Source organism: Polistes fuscatus, unplaced genomic scaffold, assembly GCF_010416935.1.
Source record: "Polistes fuscatus isolate 324 unplaced genomic scaffold, CU_Pfus_HIC Scaffold2, whole genome shotgun sequence".
Lineage (NCBI taxonomy): Eukaryota > Metazoa > Arthropoda > Insecta > Hymenoptera > Vespidae > Polistes > Polistes fuscatus.
Genome location: NW_025113096.1, coordinates 12,952,004 through 12,973,274, shown reverse-complemented (window position 1 = coordinate 12,973,274; position 21,271 = coordinate 12,952,004). Strand labels below are relative to the sequence as shown.

At 33.4% G+C, this 21,271-nt stretch overlaps 4 protein-coding genes across 4 annotated transcripts in view; 1 reads left to right on the top strand and 3 right to left on the bottom strand.

Annotated features, from left to right (window-relative positions):
• Positions 1-21,271, top strand: part of LOC122517162 (flotillin-2) — a 51,886-nt gene that overhangs the window by 486 nt on the left and 30,129 nt on the right. The gene's annotated exons all lie outside the window — the stretch shown is intronic.
• Positions 1,120-9,973, bottom strand: LOC122516618. Its single transcript, XM_043634577.1, has 6 exons — positions 9,667-9,973; positions 9,169-9,299; positions 6,050-8,204; positions 4,722-5,164; positions 3,071-3,706; positions 1,120-2,629 (listed from the first exon to the last, which is right to left on the bottom strand). Exons 3-6 carry the CDS (start codon positions 7,915-7,917, stop codon positions 1,329-1,331), a joined length of 4,248 nt encoding a protein of 1,415 aa, XP_043490512.1. The 5' UTR covers positions 7,918-8,204; positions 9,169-9,299; positions 9,667-9,973; the 3' UTR covers positions 1,120-1,328.
• On the bottom strand, positions 11,890-14,262 carry LOC122517161 (glucose dehydrogenase [FAD, quinone]-like). The gene is made up of 3 exons (XM_043635573.1): positions 13,850-14,262; positions 13,457-13,770; positions 11,890-13,273 (listed from the first exon to the last, which is right to left on the bottom strand). The coding sequence occupies exons 1-3, from the start codon at positions 13,985-13,987 to the stop codon at positions 11,890-11,892; spliced, it is 1,836 nt and encodes a 611-aa protein (XP_043491508.1). The 5' UTR covers positions 13,988-14,262.
• On the bottom strand, positions 16,590-18,937 carry LOC122517163 (glucose dehydrogenase [FAD, quinone]-like). Its single transcript, XM_043635575.1, has 3 exons — positions 18,562-18,937; positions 18,172-18,485; positions 16,590-17,986 (listed from the first exon to the last, which is right to left on the bottom strand). The coding sequence occupies exons 1-3, from the start codon at positions 18,697-18,699 to the stop codon at positions 16,603-16,605; spliced, it is 1,836 nt and encodes a 611-aa protein (XP_043491510.1). The 5' UTR covers positions 18,700-18,937; the 3' UTR covers positions 16,590-16,602.

Below are 21,271 nucleotides of genomic sequence, written 5' to 3'. Positions count from 1 at the left end.
CATGCATGTCAAAATTATTATCATATATCTTATTACATCAAGAATATTTCTAACCTACATAGTATTAATGTTTAGTTTCCTATCGATAACATATATCTTTACAAGAAATGTAGACAAAATCTATATTTTTATTTCTCTTTTTGTCTTCTAACTCAGTGAACATAATCATCATTATAGAAATTAGAGCGAAATTCATTTTTAGATAACTTTTATTGAAAATATTGAATTCCAAATTGCTATATGTATACGCATACAGTCTAATGTTCTTAATTGTATATTAAATACATAAGAAAAAGGAATCGCTGACTATAATTATAAACTTAGATTAATAAATAAGTTGTTACGGTTATAGGCTTGTTAAATTATTGATTGTATGATTAAGCGGTTAATAGAAAACTAGATAAATATACTAATATATAATTCTAAACAAATTGAACCAAGATATATAAGTATAACATTTATACCCCTTATTTCCAATGGAAAACAATAAAAAAGTTTAAATTAAACGTAATATAAATAATTATTATAGAAGAAAAAATTAAGAATTAGTTGTAATAGTATTTAATTCTAATTAATCATGATTATTTTATATTATATCTTCTAATTAGATTTAACTATGAAAAATATATATTAATAAAATGTGTTTAATTCGTGAATTTAGTTCGCTACTAGGAGTCTCTTGCATCAACGTTGGATATTTATGGGAATGAGTCATCTTACTGAATGGGATCGAAATTCATGCATTCGACGTCATTATCTCTGTTATCAAGATATTTTTTTTATAGCTGATATAATTTTATATTTTTACTATTATCTCTAAAAAAAAGTTTATATAAAAAAATAAAAATAAATTTTGCAATTTCGTTATTTTTTTTTGCTTTTTTCGAACATCGTAATATTTATCGCATTCGCCTATGTTAGTATATATATATCTAGTATATATATATCCAGTATATATGTATATACTATAATAGATAAAAGAAACAAGTTATTTCCTTTTCTACTTCGCGGTTCTTGTTATTGTGGATAAAACATTCGACGAATCAATTATGCGATTATTACATTGTGGGGGTATTGCCGATGACGTTGGATGGTCACATTGCATTATGCTGGATAATAGTATATACATATATATGAAATATAACTTGTCTCTTATTTATCAATCTTGTATTACGCATTCGATCGTCCTCGCGTGAGCGCAAGGACACAATAGGTCATAAATGAAGAACAATTACACGATGAGCGCACGTGATCCAATGTAATCATATCTCCGCATCGTACTTGCTCCGAGTTTATAATTTGTGCTAGTCAAATGAATTAGTTTTCTTCTATGTGTGTGTGTGGGGTGTTTCTTGCCAGTCTTGTTTGATCATATCAGCAGCTTTTTCACCGATCATGAAGATACCTGCGTTTGCATGGCCAATCGGTATAGTTGGCATAATAGAGGCATCAACCACTCTGAGCTTTTTTATTCCATAAACTCTTAAACGTGAATCAACGACAGCATAGGGATCTGTTTCGGGTCCCATCTTGACGGTTCCAATTTCGTGATTCATCATAGATGGTAGATATTTGATTGCACATCGCCAATAATTGTCGCTTGCAAACTCGTAGGATTCGCAACCAGGTATTTTGATATCATGGAGTTGACTATTGTATGCGAGGAAAGGTTCCGTTTTAGATATGTTGATGGCATGCTTGATACCTTCAAGAAGAATTTCGACATCAGCAGGGTGAGAAAGGAAATTAGGCTCCATCTTAGGTGGCACGAAGGGATCTTTCGATGTTAATGTAAGACGACCTACACTTCTTGGATTTTGAATTATTGGCCAGATCGACCAGGCGTCTCTATTTTCAATCGGTTTATAAACTGTATTATAAAGTTCATCTGTAATTCGTTGACCCACCCTAAAGCCTTTGCCATTGTCCGAGTGTATTGTGCCTGAAGTGAAAAGTAGTTCGATGTCCGGCTTCTCAGAAGAGGCATACTTTGTTCTGATGAATGCCAAAGCTTCGGCACCGCCAGGAATAGAGATTATGTTGCTTCTTTTAAATATATAATCCAATAACACACGTGGTTTAAGTAAATTATTGAATGTTAGAGACACAGGCTGATTTACCAGGAAGACTAGACCAAGAAAACCAATGTGTTCGTACATGTTGTATCCAACTTTGGAATCTTGAATTACCTTGATTCCTAACTTTTGGAGATGTTCCTTCGGTCCTATACCTGATAGCATAAGTAGTTTAGCAGAATCGATCGTGCCCGCGGATAAAAGCACTTCTTTTGTGCTGAATACTAGTTTTTGCTTGTTATCTTTGACATATTGAACACCGTAAGCTCGGCGATCTTCATCAATAAGAATTTTAGTTACTCTCGCGCCAGTTACAATGTCTAAATTCGGTCGTTTCACTCTAAGATAGGCTTTTGCAGCACTGCAACGCGCACCTTTGTCCATGTTGACTTGTATATACGAAAAGCCTATTCGTTTTTCGCCGTTGTAGTCGATAATATCATAGCCGAGTTTCTTTCCAGCTTCAAGAAATGCCGTGGATAGTACGGTATGAAAAGGAACATGTTCAACGCATAAATATCCATCCTTTCCGTGATACGATGAATTAATGATACCTGAAACGTATATATATAAATTTAACTTTTGATTTTTTCTACTTTATAGATTTTATTTTAAATATTTTTATAAATATTTGTACATAAACACAAGTAAGATATTGAAAGAGAAAAATGTCAAGATATCAACCGAACGAAGGGATGATGATTTGGTTAGTCTGGATAACGTTCAGGCTTTAGTGAATAGACGAGTAGGGTGAGTAATCGAAATGCGACCATTTTCGTTGGAGGGTTAAAACACCCCTATTCTGAGACGACTAAGGTTCAAACGATCCCACGAACTAAAATTTTATCTGAATTTCTTTTCGAATCTAATTTATTGTATTCGTTTCGTTTGTTTATGATATTTTAATCTCGGAAATATTTTAATGAGATTAATAATAAATAATAATTAATAATAAATAAATAAATTTGATTAAAATAGATTTAATTAGAACTCACTAGGTATGTCGAACTTTTCACTTTTTATATAATACGGTAAAACATCTTCGTAAGACCAGCCGTCGTTGCCCAAGCTCTTCCAGTAATCGAAATCCAACTTGTGGCCACGTGTAAGAATCATATTATTAAGGATGCTGGTTCCACCAAGCGATTTTCCACGTGGCCAGGCACATTGCCGATTGATCATTCCAAAACAGGTATTTTGTTGCGGTTCCACATTGTAACCCCAATTATAGTCCGTTAATTGATGTAGATTAGTTATTAGAGGAATTTGATGAAATAAATTTTCCGGATAACCTGCCTCCAACAGTAATATCTTCCAATTTTTATTTTCCGATAAACGATTTGCGAGGACTGAACCTCCGGAGCCTGCACCGATTATAATAAAATCGTAGTTTTTCCATTTAGGATAATACGTCGTTGTAATTTGTGCACTCTTATCTGTATATTCTTTTAATAAATCGAAAAATGTTGCACTTCTTACCGCAGATATCAAATAAAGTAATAACAATGATAATGTAACGATTATTCGTAACATCACGTCGAGAAAACTCAAATCGGTTATGTCTTGTACACTTTTCCTCTTTATACAACCGTCTGATAGAAAGTTGAACCAACTGGATATAAATGGATCTGCTGGATATGTTGTTCACTTAAAAACCGGTTCTCATTATAAACGGTACCCAGAAATGTTTTCTAAAACACACGCAGATAATATTTTTCTTTTTTATTTTTCTTTCTTGGTCAGAGATGTCTCTATATAAAATATTTACTCAAATTTTTGTTTTTTTATATTAGCATATTCGCCTTATTATTTATTTTAACTTTCATAAAAACCTTTTATAAGATTGTTTTTTTCCTTACTATTGGAATCACTAAATAGTTTTAAAAAAAATGTAAACAAATTAAACTAGTTTGTAAAAAGAAAGCAAATATATATTATATTTATTCATTAGTATTTATTCATATATATATATAGAGAGAGAGAAAGAGAGAGAAAATATATGTACATATAGAGAGAGTCTATACAGGGTCTTTCATCTAAACGAAAATATATTCTGTTTGAAGGTGCTAATACGGTGATGGGCCGAATTTTGTAGGTAATTTTTTCTTGAGATATCAAGGTCTTCATATTTTTTTTTAAATGAGACTGCATATTTTTACTACAATATTCTTATAGCTTATAAAAAAACGAATCCAACAATGTTCAACAAGTTGACTTTCAAGTGACGTTTATCGAGAAAACTGTGAAATGTTGTTTCTTGTACACGAGAAGATTTTTTGTTTGTATGAATGTTTTACACATTGATGCGCATTTGTTTCTTCATTTACCGTCCTCCGAGCACGCACTGAAGTTGCTGATAAACTTTTCACAATTTGAAATGTGACCTTGAAATCTCGAAAAAAATGACCTTGCGAAGAAAATTCGGCCCATCACCGTATTAGCACCTTCAAACGGAATATATTTTCTCCTTCTAACATTTTTTTCTATAGTACGAAATAAGTGATATATTTAAGGTGGTTTAGTTAGGTGAAAGTGTATATATACCATTCGATCAGAAAGTTCCCGGAATTTGTTAATAAAACGAAAACAATTCGATTATTTATTGATATTTATTTTATTCCATTCAAAACAATCTCCATCGCAAACAATACACATATCCCAACACTTCTTCTAATTGAAATTCAATTGAATACGGAGCTTGCGAAACGGTATTAATGTTGTTTTTGGTCAAATAGTCGCGCATTCCCAACACAAGCCGCGCTTCAACTTGTCTCATGCCCCAAACATCTTGCGTAACGCTCTGCACCAATCCGAACGAGACACCAATATCGACTGTTATTTCCCGGATGCTCACACGACAATTTTCGAGCATAATTTTCTGAACTTTTTCAATGTTTTCGTCAGTCACAGAGGTAGATGGACGACCGGAACGAGGCAAATCATCAACCACAGTACGTCTCTCTTTGAATTTTTTGTACCGCTCGTATGCTTGCGTTTTCGACATTGTTGAGTCTCCGTAGGCTACCGTTAACATTTTCAATGCTTCCACACATGATATTTTGTTATAAACACTAAATTTCAGGCAGACTCTGCTTAAGTAAATTCGATATAGCGAAATTCGTAGAGTAAACTAAACAGTGACTTGTTTACAAGTCTATTACGAACGAACTATCTGACAAATTGCGTTTAAAAGCGACATGTAAATAACTGACAGATGTACCAACTTAGAAAAAAAAAATGATTTTGACAATATCTCAAGTGAGGTTCGTTTAAATGAGAAATTTCGGGAACTTTTTGATCAGAATGTATTTATACGAACATAGAAATATATATGTATACGTTATCGTGAAAGACTGTCATTGGAGGATGTCAAGATTCACATGGTCGCTTGGTGTATGGTGTATGTAATATATAAGAATAAACTCAAATATTCAATTTATTACCGACGCATTTGGTATATATTAACATTTTATCATGCGAATCTTGACATTATCTAATTTTGATCTTTTATGGTAACATATATATCACGTATATATCATATTTATTATATATAATCACACGTTTGAATTATCACATTTTTTTATTCACGATTATGTTATACTTTATTATTTTGTATTATATTTTTCAGCGGACCTATGTATATTTCTTCTTTTAATATATATAATATATATAAAATAGAATACATAATCGTTATTATAGACTGAGCGTTATTAAAATTTTATGGCACATGGAGATAATTATACCTGAGGTATGTATATTTCTAGCTAACATTATCTTCGCTATGTTAAAAATATTCTATTATAAAAATAACATAAAATGTTCCTGGTTTGTATCTCTTTTTTTTTTCTGATCGTCTCTGTTATTTTACTTCGTATTTTTAAATCTATCGAACATAATATTTTTGATTATTGCTTTTTCTTTTATCTTTTTTATGCCCTATCAATTAACAAATTTTTGCGAAACTATCATATTACTCGGTTGGATAAGATAACCAATCGCTCTTTATAAGATCTGCACCTTTCTCACCGATCATGATTGCTGGTGCATTGGTATTGCCGCTACAAATCGTCGGCATTATAGATGTATCGATGACTCTTATATTTTGGACACCGTAAACCCTCAATCTAGGATCCACAACCGCGGTAGGATCGTTTGATGGGCCCATTTTTGCTGTACCAACTGGATGATAAATTGTCATAGAAATGTGACGAATATGACAGTCCCAGTAGGCATCTGAGCCGAATTTGAAATGTCGACAACCAGGTAACTTCATTCGATATAATCTAGTACCAAACTGTTTGAAAACTTTCGCTTCGGCGAGTTGCACGGATATTTTCGCACCTTCGACGAGAGTGGCTATATCTAACGGATCATCGAAGTAGTTAGCGTCAATTATTGGACTGTGAAAAGGATTAGAGCTTCTTAGTCTAATTGTACCACGTGACCTGGGTCTGAGGAGAAGAGGCATGAAAGTGAAAGCATCTTTGTTGGCTATTGGATCGTAAACAGTGTCGTAAATTTCATCTTTTATTCCCAAAACCTTCTTGACTTGTATACCACCGTCTGAATTAAGGGATGCCGGTGCCATGTGAATTTGAATGTCGGGGTAATCGATAGATTTGTTGGCAAATTTAGTGTTGATAAAAGCGTATCCCTCAATTCCACCAAGAGTGGTCATAGGTCCTTTTCCGTTAGCTGCGTATTGCATAGCTACTGGTGGGGTATAGAAACGTTTCTGAATGATAGCTACCGGTTTATCGACGAGGAAAGTAAGACCGCCCATTCCTACGTGATCTTGAAGATTATCTCCGACTCGGAGATCTTTCAAAAGAGGTATGCCAACCTGTTTAAGATGTTCCTTTGGTCCAATGCCGGAGAGCATTAGAATTTGAGGGCTATTTATAGCACCTGCCGATAGAATGACCTCCTTGCGAGCCCGAATGTATTGCTTACGTCCATTTCTCACGAATTCCACACCGATCGCTCTCATGGTGAAAGGATTGATAATGATTTTCGTCACGTGAGAATTCATAGCCGTGTGAAAGTTCCGACGTAATCTTATAGGACGCAGAAAAGCTTTAGCCGTGGAACACCTACTGCCTCTTCGAATAGTTCCTTGTGGTATCATAAAACCAGTTTGAAATTCTCCATTTATATCTCTCAAATGGTAACCTTGTTCGATTCCAGCTTGTGCAAACGCCACCGCGAGAGGTGTGATCCATGGTGATTCTTGTACGGTCAAGTAACCACCCGTTGAATGATAAGGGTTGTTTTGGAGATAGGGATTCCGATTGTCTTCTGATTTTTTGAAATAATAAAGTGCCGTTTTGTAACCCCAGCCAGGATTACCCAAGGATTCCCAATAATCATAGTCGCGTCTATTACCTCTGACATAAAGCATGTAATTTAAAACGCTCGATCCTCCGAGAACTTTCCCTCGTGGCCAGTTACAACGACCATCTTTCATCGCGAGGCAAGCTCTTCCCGTAGGTTCCGTCTTGTACTTCCAATCTAATTTAGTTAATTGCAGGTAGGCAGCCAACGAAGGAACGTCACTTATTTCATTCTCGTCCGGTCCAGCTTCCAATAATAAAATATTCCAATTTGAAATTTCTGAGAGTCTGTTGGCTACCACAGCACCAGCCGACCCTCCACCGATCACAATAAAATCGTATTCAAGATTTAGGGGGTATCTGTCGATAGGTCGACTTTCTGGATCCAGCTGATCATATTGATAGTAAGATAGAGCAGCTATCAAAAGTGGCACCAACCAAAGACTAGTTCCTACTATGCCTAATGCTCCTTTTAATGCAGTCGTTATTACTATCGTGCTGAACACCATTCTTTTCGTTACTTTTCGATAATGATTATTTTATAAGATCTGATTATCGATTATTTTAGTTGTCTCTCTCTCTCTCTCTCTCTTTTTATTTTTCGATTCAAGAGTCGACCTACTTATTTTTCCTTTCGAAAGAACTTTTATACGGACTTCGTCATAAATCGATATCCGGCGGTCGACTACAACAAGTGTTTTCAATTCTGCGCACTAGAAATGGATGATCGAGATAGGTCTTTTTCATTCTGAGCTGACTATCTCTAGTCGTGTTTCCATGTAAATTTTCGATCTTCCTGAAATCAAAATACAAATATATAGTATACTTCATTATCTTGTTATCTTTCTCTTCGATATGAATTTGAATGATTATGTTGAATGAATTTTCTATGCGACATCGTAATGGTCTTACGAAAGGTGACGAAAGATTTTGATATTGGAAACACGTGCGTATCGGGTAGCATCATTTCGTTTCTCTTTCTTTTTCGATAAAGGAAAGGAGATGTTGCGATCGCATAATGGAGAAAGGAGAAAGTATTTTGCTAACGTAAACCACGTTTGTGTTTCGTTTCTTCCACGAGAGTCACGGTTACGTTACGCGTCTTTGAACTTCCTTATTTAGATGAAAGATAACTAAGCATTTTCTTATCAGTTTATTATCATTTTCGATCTTAGCAACAAGGATGTATATAAATTCTTTATCAAGGTGTTAATCATTTTTGTTATTATGCTTTCTCGTTCCCCAATCGGAATTCAAATAGGAAGTACGATAAGAAAAGATCAAGAGTTCGGTTAAAATGTGAATTTCGCGTGTTGGGAGCGCGAAATGTAACGCGGTCACTTTCTTTACTTTTCCTTTCTGAAATAATTTGTTGTTGGATTGGACGCCGGAAGAAGGTCTATTATACGCGAGTTCCGGGATAATCATTACCGTTTCCTCGTGTTTCGTTTGATGCACCTATTACGACGAATTATCTTTGTTGAGATGTATTCTTTTTTTCCCTCTACTTTTTTTTTTTTTTTTTTTTCAAGAGAGGACTTTCTTCTAAAGATTTTAGTGCACCTGTTACGACGAATTACTTTTATTGATATATTTTTTTTATATTATTTCTTTTTTTGGTTTTTTTTTCCAGAGATTGACATTAGAAACGGAAGGAAACGAAAGGAAGGTGCAAGATATTTCGCGTGATTAATGATTAAATAAAAAAGTGACTCTATTTGAGCTATACTGAAATGTAGATATGTAAATGTCATACTTACTGCTAAAGCACTCATTAACATTCCCCTATTGCTAGATACATTTGTCAAGACCGTTATTATTAGAAGAACATTCCATTGCTATTTTTTTTCTTTCTCACCGATTGCCGAGTTCACCGTATAGAGAGTATTACCTGTGCAGAAAGATATAGTTACTTTTGCTTTGTAATTTGCTAAAGAGCGATTAAAAGTGAGAATGCGTGTATGAGGGTCTTTCTAGAATATCAAATTAATTCAATATTACGGTTTGTATAATTCTTTTAAATGAATAAAGATGTTTTAAATATTAATCGTGATAAGATATGATTAAAAAGTAAGCACAAAAAATAAATAAGTGATATTAGTATCCTTGTGGTTGGCAAATCTGTTTTACGAATGCTTAATTTTTTATATAAAAAATGTAATGAGGTCATCGGGTAGTAAGTCGAGAAAAGGAAGAATTTAAGAAAACAAAATGAAAAAGAAAGTCACGGATGACTTAATGCTGTTAAAATTACACACCTTTTAATTACTTGTTAATTATTTTCTATGATGCACAATCCAGAGATAAACTGAAGAATCCAAGCTTTTTTCACTAGTGAAGCTTTCTTCTTTTTTGAAAAACTTTCAACGTGACTGACACACAAAACTATTTTCGGTAAGGTTTTAGTCGGTTAGAGATTATTACCACAAGTGACCACGAATATACCTGTAATGACAGTTAGACGTGCGATACGGGACTATACCGTTGCTTCTCCCCCTCTACCATTTCCTACTCTTTCCCACAGATTTCTTCTTGTCCTTCTCTAATTTTAAGACTCACTGCTTGCACTTTGGCAGTGAAAGTGTTTCCTTACTGTATGCCCAATTATCTTCTCTTGAAAATATATCCGCTTAACATTGCATGTATATGTTATCAGGAGAGATCGAAATTAAAGAATTTCAAAATTTGCATGATGAAATATCAATACGTACCAAATATGTTAATGAAAAATCGAATATTTGGGTTTATTCTATTCATTAATATTTCGGACATTAATTTTCGGAGCATAGCTTTTTTTTGAATCAGGAAAGATATCACTAATAAATTTTTGTCTATTGCTTTCGTTATATTTATTAAGAATAGGAACTTTAATTTAACATTGAACTTTCATTTTGTTGTGTGAGTATTTATTTTCAGAAAAAAAGATCGATCATTAGTTACAAACTTAGTGATTGCGAAAGATCTAATTTATATTACTTTCGTAATAGTTACGTTTAAAATAAGTCAATGACTAGTATAAAATACGATTATGACGTGTGTGCTTTAATTAATATAAACTTGTTCAACTTGTATAAATGTTTCTTCGCTTATAAAAGTGCTTTTTTATTTTATTTTTTTTCTCATTATTTTGCGATAAGTGCCCTTATAAAAAAATTTACTTTCTAATTACCTTGAGAAATGATCGTAAGTATTAAGATGCTTTTTATCAATAATAAATATTTATTTGAATGGATTTATTATTTATATATATATATATACGTGCAAAAATGTGCTCGCGTATTTAAAACAACAGTTTTGATGAATTTATTTGTAAAAGTTTTTAAATATCTCGCTCGACTTAATTGCCCAAAACATAATAATACATGAATATTAAGAAAAATGTGAATCCTATTATACGATTTCATTTGTACGTGCGACTTGACACGTTTCTTTTTTTGTATACATTTCTTTCTTACGTTATCGTTTAGCAAACAACATTACATGACAACACGATACGCTTCTGCTTTCACTATTCTCATACGTTGTGCGTACAAGAATTTGTGAAATTTATAAAGGTTGATGTATTATCTCATATTAACCTTTTTTCTTACCATTAATAAATATGTTATCAGTCTATAGTTATGAAATTCAATTGATTCATGTTCGTCTTTTTGTTTATAAAAATCGAATAAAAAGCGAAAACTAATTCTACGAGAACGTCTTATGTTAGTAAGAAACGTTTAAAACTATTCGGGCACAAAGATAGCAATCTTGATTTCGGTCTTCCCGAAATAATTGATTTCAAAGAGAAAATTTAACGAGAAAGTTGCATTGCCACGTGTTTCGTTAACAAGTTCATTCATGATTGAGTCTCTGAAATTAATACGCTGACACGAATTTTTCTGCAATAGTAATTAACAATAGAACACTTGATAACATTTATTATTTTATTTTTCAATTAAATAGACTCATATATATAAAAACTTTTAAATGGCACGTTTAATTTATTTCTCAGGAAAACAAAACAGCAAGAGAGTTTCAAGATTAATAAGTTTGAATCTCTAATTGTAAAGTATCCCTAAGTTTATTATAACAATAAATATATTCTTATCTTTTTACTCTACCTTTTACGGTTTCGAGTCACTTCTTTACGAACACCTTCTCACACTTATTCAGTATTACCAGAGCTTACGCCTTTTACCGGCTCTTTGGAGTCAATAGCATAATCAATAGGTTTTTGTCTTGTTTCTTCGGACAGGTTACCTATCCAGGTCACTAACTATGCCCACGTTGCTTAACTATAGTGATTAGCCGGGAATTAGTAATCCGACATGGTTAGGCCGTTGACATATGATAATAAATATACATATATTTATAAATAAAAAAAAATATATATATATATATAATTAACTAATATAAATAACTAGATAAATTACCTAAAATATATAAAAAATAATTCTAATTTTTATGCAAAAACTATTCACAAAGTTCTTTTGTTTTTATTATCGCCAGTCTTCTTTAATCATATCACTAGCTTTTTCACCGATCATGATAACAGGTGCATTAGTATTTCCATTCACAATGGTAGGCATTATTGATGCATCAACGACTCTTAAACCTTTTACACCATACACTCTTAATCTTGGATCCACGACAGCTGTTGGGTCGTGTTTTGGTCCCATTTTGCACGTTCCCACTGGATGATACATAGTGAATGTAAAGTGTCGTATAGCGCATTCCCAATATTCGTAAGTAGCGAAAGGGAATTTTTGACAGCCTGGTAATTTAATAGAGTACGGTCTCGAACCAAATCTTTGAAAGGCACTTGTATTTGAAACAGCCATAGCAAGTTGTATACCATCTATTAAAGTGTCCATATCTTCTTTATAAGCGAAATAATTTGGATTAATGTCAGGATGAGTAAAAGGATCTTTACTCTTCAGACGAACCCATCCAGAGCTTTTAGGTCTCAGTAAAAGAGGTAATAGCGACCAACTGTCAGAATTTTGTAGTGGTTTAAATGCAGTATTATAAACACTGTCTTTCAGTCCCACAAACTTCTTTACAGACTCACCATCAGAATTAATGGAACTTGCTAGGAAGTGGAGCTGAATATCCGGATAAGCACCAGATGGATCAGCGTATTTTGAGTTAATGAAGGCCAAAGCTTCGATTCCAGGATTAGTTAAAGGTCCCTTATTGTTCATTACATAATTCAATAATATTGGTAAATTTTCTAAACGTTCCCTTTTTAAAGTAACAGGTTGGTTTACCGTAAAGCTTAATCCACCGAGACCAACATGGTCCTGAAGATTGTCTCCTACTCGAAGATCAGATATTACCGATATTCCGAGTTCCTCAAGATGTTCTCTTGGTCCTATGCCTGACAGCATTAGCAATTGGGGTGAATTGATTGCTCCAGTTGACAGAATAATCTCCCTTCTTACTTTAACAGTTTGTTTTAAACCGTAACGAAGAAATTCTATCCCCGTAGCTCGTTTTTCGGCATTGAAGAGCACCTTTAATACTTGAGCGTTCAAAGCTACGTGCAAATTTGGTCTGTTCTTCACCGGCCTTAAGAAAGCTTTAGCTGAGGAGCAACGACTTCCTCGCCGGATCGTAGCCTGTACGATCATGAAGCCAGTCTGACTTTCACCATTGATATCACGATTTTCATAACCTAGTTCTTGTCCAGCTTGCAAAAAAGCGATCGCTAATGGAGATCTCCACGGAGGTTCCTGTACAGTCAAGTAGCCTCCTGTTCTATGGTAAGGCGACTTCTCTAAATAAGGGTTTCTGTTATCTTCGGACTTAAGAAAGTAAGGAAGAACTTCTTCGTAACTCCAGCCGGTGTTACCCATTCTTGCCCAGTTGTCGTAATCCAATCTAAAATAATATTTCTAGGCATTTATGGTTGTAATCACATTGTGTTATAAAGTGAGAGATCATTAAAACAAGTTTTTTTGTTTCTTATTCTCAATGCAGTTTAAATATACATTACTGTCAGGCAGAAATACGTATATACGTATCTAGAGCGCGGCAAGTCACATAGGTGAAGGTGAAATTTACCTGTTTCCGCGAACATATACCATGGCATTTAGGACACTGCTTCCACCAAGAACCTTCCCACGTGGCCAATTACATCTATCTTCTACCATCGCGAGACAATAAGCCGATGTCGTTGACGGTGTGGTTCGATATTTCCAATCTAATTCCGTTAATTGACTGTAGCCTGCGAAAATTGGTACCTCCGAAATTTCGTTCTCATTATCACCGGCTTCTATTAACAATACGCTCCAATTGGATACCTCAGATAGCCTCGAAGCAACTACTGCTCCAGCACTTCCACCACCCACGATGATGAAATCATACATTCGATTCAGCTGGAGAATTTATTTCCGAAAATGATGTACGTTTCCTATATGTTTAGTGAAACAAATAATTATAGTAATAATAATTTACCTCACGAGTATTTCTTAGAGGAGACTCAGGATCCATCTTGTCGTATCTGTATAATGTTAGTCCGATTGCCATAAGTGGGATAAGGCCGATCCCAATGGCGGATGTCCTGGCAATTAAAGTAATCAATCCTATTGTCATTTTCTAGAATTATATTTTTTGATCTCTTTAACACAGCGTCGTCGTAGTTTGTTTTCAATCGGATTTTGTCAAAAATTATTATTATGCACCATCACTGCATATTTCACTGATAGCGAGTGTTTAACTGTATTTTGTATTTTTCATAATACGCACATATTTAGTTTTAATTAAGATTTTTGTTTTCCGTTCTGTCAGAGAATTCACTCGAAACTTTTACTCACTTTTCACTCAGATGTATTGGCAAAATGACGCCAAGCGAAAATAGGAGTGTTTCAATGCAGGCGGTATGGCTAATACTGAGAGTGAAATCTAGCAAGGTTCTCGTGCTCCATGCAATAGGTGAGGACGTTCGTATAGCTAAAAAGAAAGAGCGAAATAATTGTTTTTACTAACTCTCTATTCTGCAGCTATATTTTTTCTAGGAAACATAAGAATATTGACACATTTGGAACACATTAATAATAATAATTTAAGTTTATCATTAGCATTGCATATAATACTTTTGAATATAAAGAATTTGTTTATTGTTTATTGTCGAAAAAATTGCAATTGGACCAAAACCGATAGATAATGGTAATAGAACTGGATTTCACGTATGTTTTAGAACATACGAATTTACGGAATTTCATTGACATCATTTATACAAATGTTTATCTTCAAACACTTTCTCTTTTATGGCACGTATTAGTTGTATATTTTGCATGCATCTTCCTTGAAGTATTCGTTATAGTGGTCTTGAAGTAATATTAAAAATCAAACTAGTTGGGATATTTTTATTACGTTAACGTTATGACTTTAAATGTTGTTAATAATTTTAATAAAAAAGTATTTTTCAACAAAAATAAAGAATAACAAAAGGTGTTACGTTCGAGGTACATTTTAATACAAAGCAATGTTCCAATGTCTTTCCTCGGTGTTCTACTTTTTCTTCGAGCGTAAGAAGAAACTACCTTGGTTAGACTACTACGATTTCAATTAATAATAAAAAAAATAAAATAAAAAATTAATAAACTACGATTTCAATTAATCAATGATCGGCCTTGTCTCATACTATATTTCCTTTATATTATTAAATCGCACGTATATACCGAGATGCATGATTCTTTATCAAGATATGTGCTGCATTTAAATGAAGAATTGTTTTACATACACTCTCTCTTTTTTTCATTCGAACTTGGATTTGACATTCCACACGTAGACCCGCAACGGTCGTGCTCAACGAGCAATTACACGATATCTCTTCATTTAGTTTCATATAACAATGACTTAAGGACAACTGTAGACATATAAAAAGATAATGAAATCATATGTTTCAATTTCATGTAAAAATCTTGTTCGTACCATAACAAATTCCGTATGTGATTTATTTTACCAACGTTATCGTGTACGAAGTAATTGAATAAAGTAAGAAGAGATTTCACCTGCTCGGACTCGATTAGTAGAGTTTACTCGGAGAAGGTGCTTTGGTCTCAAGAAAGTTATCCATGTAAGATTACATTGTAAATTTAAGCGAGTAGAAAGCTAACGTATCTTCGATCTAAAGCGTTTTTTCAATCGATTGGGTACTTTAAAAAACATTTAAAAGAAAAGTGTTCTGTTAAAATAATAATTTAATAAATAATAATATTATAGAATGTGGTGCAAGTTTATGTCTTTGCAAAAGCAGCAAATTAATACGAACGGTCTTGATATTATGATATTATCACAAATAAGCATGAATAAATATTCAAAACATATAATAAAAACAATATACTGTAGGATTTATTTATGTATATATTTTTTAATTTTATTTATTTATTTATTTAATATTTAATAAGGTTTAATATGATATAATGAGATGAGATAGCATAAAATAATCAGTATCTATAATCTAAATTATTAATTAATCGACTCGTTTTTTATGTTATGTGTTACATTCATAACCCCGTCCATCATCTCTCATCATTTCTTTGTATCCTTTCTCGAAATTTCACGACCATTCCCGATCATAACAGATTTGAATTCTTCTTGTACTTCCAATGTTCGAGAGGTTTCGGTGCAACCACATATTCGACGATGGGTCCATCGGTACCAAACGGTGTCACTCTACAAATAAAACATATGCATTCCCGTCCGGAGAAATGGTCTCTTTCTCTTTCTTCCTACAATAAACTCTCACACACTCATACCCATATCATCACACACATGACAAATAAAGAATAACATTTCCATAACGGTACTTATAAGGAAGGAAGATATTTCTAGAAATATCCATTCAAACAAATACGTGTAAATATTAATAAAAACATTATTTTAATAATTTTATATGGTAAAAATATATTTTCAATATTTATAAATATGTTCAACGCTAAACATTTCAAATTTATTTCTAACATAGTAAATGAAATTAAAGATTATTTAAAATGCATATTAACTCTACAAAATTCTGTATAGGACTTTATATATATTATTTGTAAATAAAGAGAAATATATATATATATATATATATATAAAAAATAAAAAAAATTATTAAAAATTATTCCCAAATTTTAGTAAAAATTAAGTAGTTAAAATTAGTTAAAGTAGTTAATTAGTTAAAATTAGTAAAAATTATTCCCAAATTTTGTTTGTTTTTATTATCGCCAGTCTTCTTTAATCATATCGCTAGCCTTTTCGCCGATCATGATAACAGGTGCATTAGTATTTCCATTCACAATGGTAGGCATTATAGATGCATCAACGACTCTTAAACCTTTTACACCATACACTCTTAATCTTGGATCCACGACAGCTGTTGGGTCGTGTTTTGGTCCCATTTTGCACGTTCCCACTGGATGATACATAGTGAATGTAAAGTGTCGTATAGCGCATTCCCAATATTCGTAAGTAGCGAAAGGGAATTGTTGACAGCCTGGTAATTTAATAGAGTACGGTCTCGAACCAAATCTTTGAAAGGCACTTGTATTTGAAACAGCCATAGCAAGTTGTATACCATCTATTAAAGTGTCCATATCTTCTTTATAAGCGAAATAATTTGGATTAATGTCAGGATGAGTAAAAGGATCTTTACTCTTCAGACGAACCCATCCAGAGCTTTTAGGTCTCAGTAAAAGAGGTAATAGCGACCAACTGTCAGAATTTTGTAGTGGTTTAAATGCAGTATTATAAACACTGTCTTTCAGTCCCACAAACTTCTTTACAGACTCGCCATCAGAATTAATGGAACTTGCTAGGAAGTGGAGCTGAATATCCGGATAAGCACCAGATGGATCAGCGTATTTTGAGTTAATAAAGGCCAAAGCTTCGACTCCAGGATTAGTTAAAGGTCCCTTATTGTTCATTACATAATTCAATAATATTGGTAAACTTTCTAAACGTTCCTTTTTTATAGTAACAGGTTGATTTACCGTAAAGCTTAATCCACCGAGACCAACATGGTCCTGAAGATTGTCTCCTACTCGAAGATCAGATATTACCGATATTCCGAGTTCCTCGAGATGTTCTCTTGGTCCTATGCCTGATAGCATTAGCAATTGGGGTGAATTGATTGCTCCAGCTGACAGAATAATCTCCCTTCTTACTTGAACAGTTTGTTTTAAACCGTAACGAAGAAATTCTATCCCCGTAGTTCGTTTTTCGGCATTGAAGAGCACCTTTAATACTTGAGCGTTTAAAGCTACGTGCAAATTTGGTCTGTTCTTCACCGGCCTTAAGAAAGCTTTAGCTGAGGAGCAACGACTTCCTCGCCGCATCGTAGCCTGTACGATCATGAAGCCAGTCTGACTTTCACCATTGATATCACGATTTTCATAATTTAGTTCTTGTCCAGCTTGCAAAAAAGCGATCGCTAATGGAGATCTCCACGGAGGTTCCTGTACAGTCAAGTAGCCTCCTGTTCTATGGTAAGGCGACTTCTCTAAATAAGGGTTTCTGTTATCTTCAGACTTAAGAAAGTAAGGAAGAACTTCTTCGTAACTCCAGCCGGTGTTACCCATTCTTGCCCAGTTGTCGTAATCCAATCTAAAATTATATTTCTAGGCATTTATATGGTTGTAATCACATTGTGTTATAAAGTGAGAGATCATTTAAACAAGTTTTTTTGTTTCTTATTCTCAATGCAGTTTAAATATAAATTACTGTCAGGCAGAAATACGTATATACATATGTAGAACGTGGCAAGTCACATAGGTGAAGGTGAAATTTACCTGTTTCCTCGAACATATACCATGGCATTTAGGACACTGCTTCCACCAAGAACCTTCCCACGTGGCCAATTGCATCTATCTTCTACCATCGCGAGACAATAAGCCGATGTCGTTGACGGTGTGGTTTGATATTTCCAATCTAATTCCGTTAATTGACTGTAGCCTGCGAAAATTGGCACCTCCGAAATTTCGTTCTCATTATCACCGGCTTCTATTAACAATACGCTCCAATTGGATACCTCAGATAGCCTCGAAGCAACTACTGCTCCAGCACTTCCACCACCCACGATGATGAAATCATACATTCGATTCAGCTGGAGAATTTATTTCCGAAAATGATGTACGTTTCCTATATGTTCAGTGAAACAAATAATTATAATAATAATTTACCTCACGAGTATTTCTTAGAGGAGACTCAGGATCCAACTCGTCGTATTTGTTGAAGGATCGTCCAATTTCATTAAGTGGAATCAAGCCAAATCCGATAGAGATCGCCATAGTAATTAAGGAATTCAATCCTATTGTCATTTTCTAGAATTATATTTTTTTTTTTTTTTAATGTTAATTACGAACACTATATTTTTCAAGAGAATTTTTTACTGTCACGAGTTGGATAAAAATCTGTCATATACAGTTCAATTTTATTGATTATTTTCAAAAATATTCATTGACCAGAGGTTAGAAAATGGTGAATAAAGAAGGTACGTGCTATATTAGCGAACTACTTTGTCAGCAATTCTCGATACTGGATAAATGTGTGAATCTTTACTTTATATTGAAACTTACTTGTGAGTCCTGTTTCTTTTATGCGTGAAGCAAGCACAAGTTTTGAATATTCTTTCAAAAAGTAAGGTCATATATCCGTTTAAGACCGCCTAGGAGCTAATGGAAGGAGAAAAATGCAAAGCTTGTTGGATTGTTTGTTTAATTTTTACCTTATCGGAATCGTTTAGCACTGTTTGTAACGACAATTTCCAGTCCGCTGAATTTAAACAACGGAAATATACTACTAAGAATTGAATACGCCTCTCTGAAATAAAAAAAAAACTGGTCTGTGTACTTATGTACGCACGTAAAAAGTTATACTTCTTTGCCGTATCAAAACGAATATAACCTCAATATCCTCAAAAATAATTTCAAAAAAAAACTTCAAAGAAAAAAAATAACTTAAAAAAAAATAATTATTATTATATATATATATAATAAGATATATATAAGAAAGAATAAAAAAAAGAAAAAGAAAATATGAAAATATAGATATCAGTCCACACTAAATATAAGAGAGATTTTTTCGAATTACTCCACGTGTCAACAGCCATAGGTCGGTTACATCATTAGTTCTCGCTCGATCATTTAAGTAAAGCAGCGCTGAGTACGATTAGTATTTGGATGGGTGACCCGCTTGAGAAAAAAAGGGGAAGAAGAAAAGAAGACAACTTCACGCCGTAAATTTGAAATCGCTTTGCCGCGCGTCGTAAATACCCCGACAAACTTCATGGTGTCGTTTTTCCAGACGCTCGGAACAAAATCACTCCCCATTACATTTTCCCAAACGCGCCAAAAGAAGTATAACTTCAAAATCTGAAGGTCGTTATGAATTGTTTGCAATTTGCTGAGCAATCTTTTTTTTGTTTACCATGAACGGGAAAATTGGATAAAAAAAAACTGGTGTGTGTAATTATGTACGCACGTAAGAAGTTATACTTTTTTTATATAACAAAACAGTTTTTTTCGCAGCCTATGCGTTGTACAATGTTCCGTGTTTGTTTGTGATGGATACTTTCTTTTAGACACAGTTCCCCGGTAATCGTTAATAAATACGGACGTATTATCTATCGCTTCCAAAAATACAAGTATTTAAATAATAATATATACATCGAGATACAGTATAACGTACGTTAGGTTTACATCGCAGATAAAAGGGTTAAGTGACCAGTGTCCTAGTGAGATAACACTGTGCACCCTCACGGGTAACCGCTTATTCAAGCGTATGGAAAAACGCTCTGATCATGGAAATTAATAATATCCCACCTCTTAAAATAATTAATAACGGCAGCAGCTACATTATTCGAACAAGAGCTAATAGAAATAAAACAATCCTCTAACCTTGCTTGTACACAAAAGGGAATAATCATAATAAATAATAGAAACTCGTGTATGTGGAAAGTGAGATGGATACAAAATCGGAAGATTCGCAAAACTGGATTCCCGCTAAATCAACCAAATTACAGGGTTCAAAAAAGCGCAAGATGGGTGAAGCAAAAAACAACAATAATCATAATAAAATAATAATGCTAAAATAATAGCTAAAATGATAATGGAGAAAAATTCTATTCTAAAACAACAAACGCAACAAATTACCACAATGCTATAACTATTAACAAATACGTTACTAAACAACAAATATGTAATGGATACACAAATAAAAACAGCAATGGATTACAGCAACGAATTTAAGAAACCAAAGCATTCATATACACGCACGACAGACATTCTATTCGTTTCCGAAACTCATCTTACAGATTATAAGATAAGATCTATTGCAAACTACAAGAATTTTGGAGTAAAAAAATCCGTATAAGATCCTGTATCGATTTGTAAATATTTCCAAGATATTGATGACTCTATTCGACGCCGTGATCTGATTGTTAGCCGTCGTGTAGCACACGTCATTATTTAAATGATAAAGGTTCAAACGAAAAAGATCTCTTTTACAGATTTTTTTAGAAGCTTTATTTTCTTTGGAAAAAATCGTTTTTAAAAAAAATTTTCTTACTTCGAGAATAGTTAATGCGTAAAAATAAAGCTTTTTTTAAAAATTCGAAAAATAGTTAACCTTGCTTGAACCTTCTTTCAAATGAGATAATATTGTTCACTTATTCAATATGTAAATATATCCCCTAAAGTATTGACACGCATTAATAAAAAACAGCATTAACTGTCAAAAATAATTACAAGTCGCACCGTTTACATGGAATTATTTCCGGCATTAATAAATAGTAATAAAACGCGAAAAAGTATTACGTCTCTATAACAATATAGAATTAATTTGTTTATAATAACTGTATGTTATAATTAATCTTTTTTGATTTAAAACATA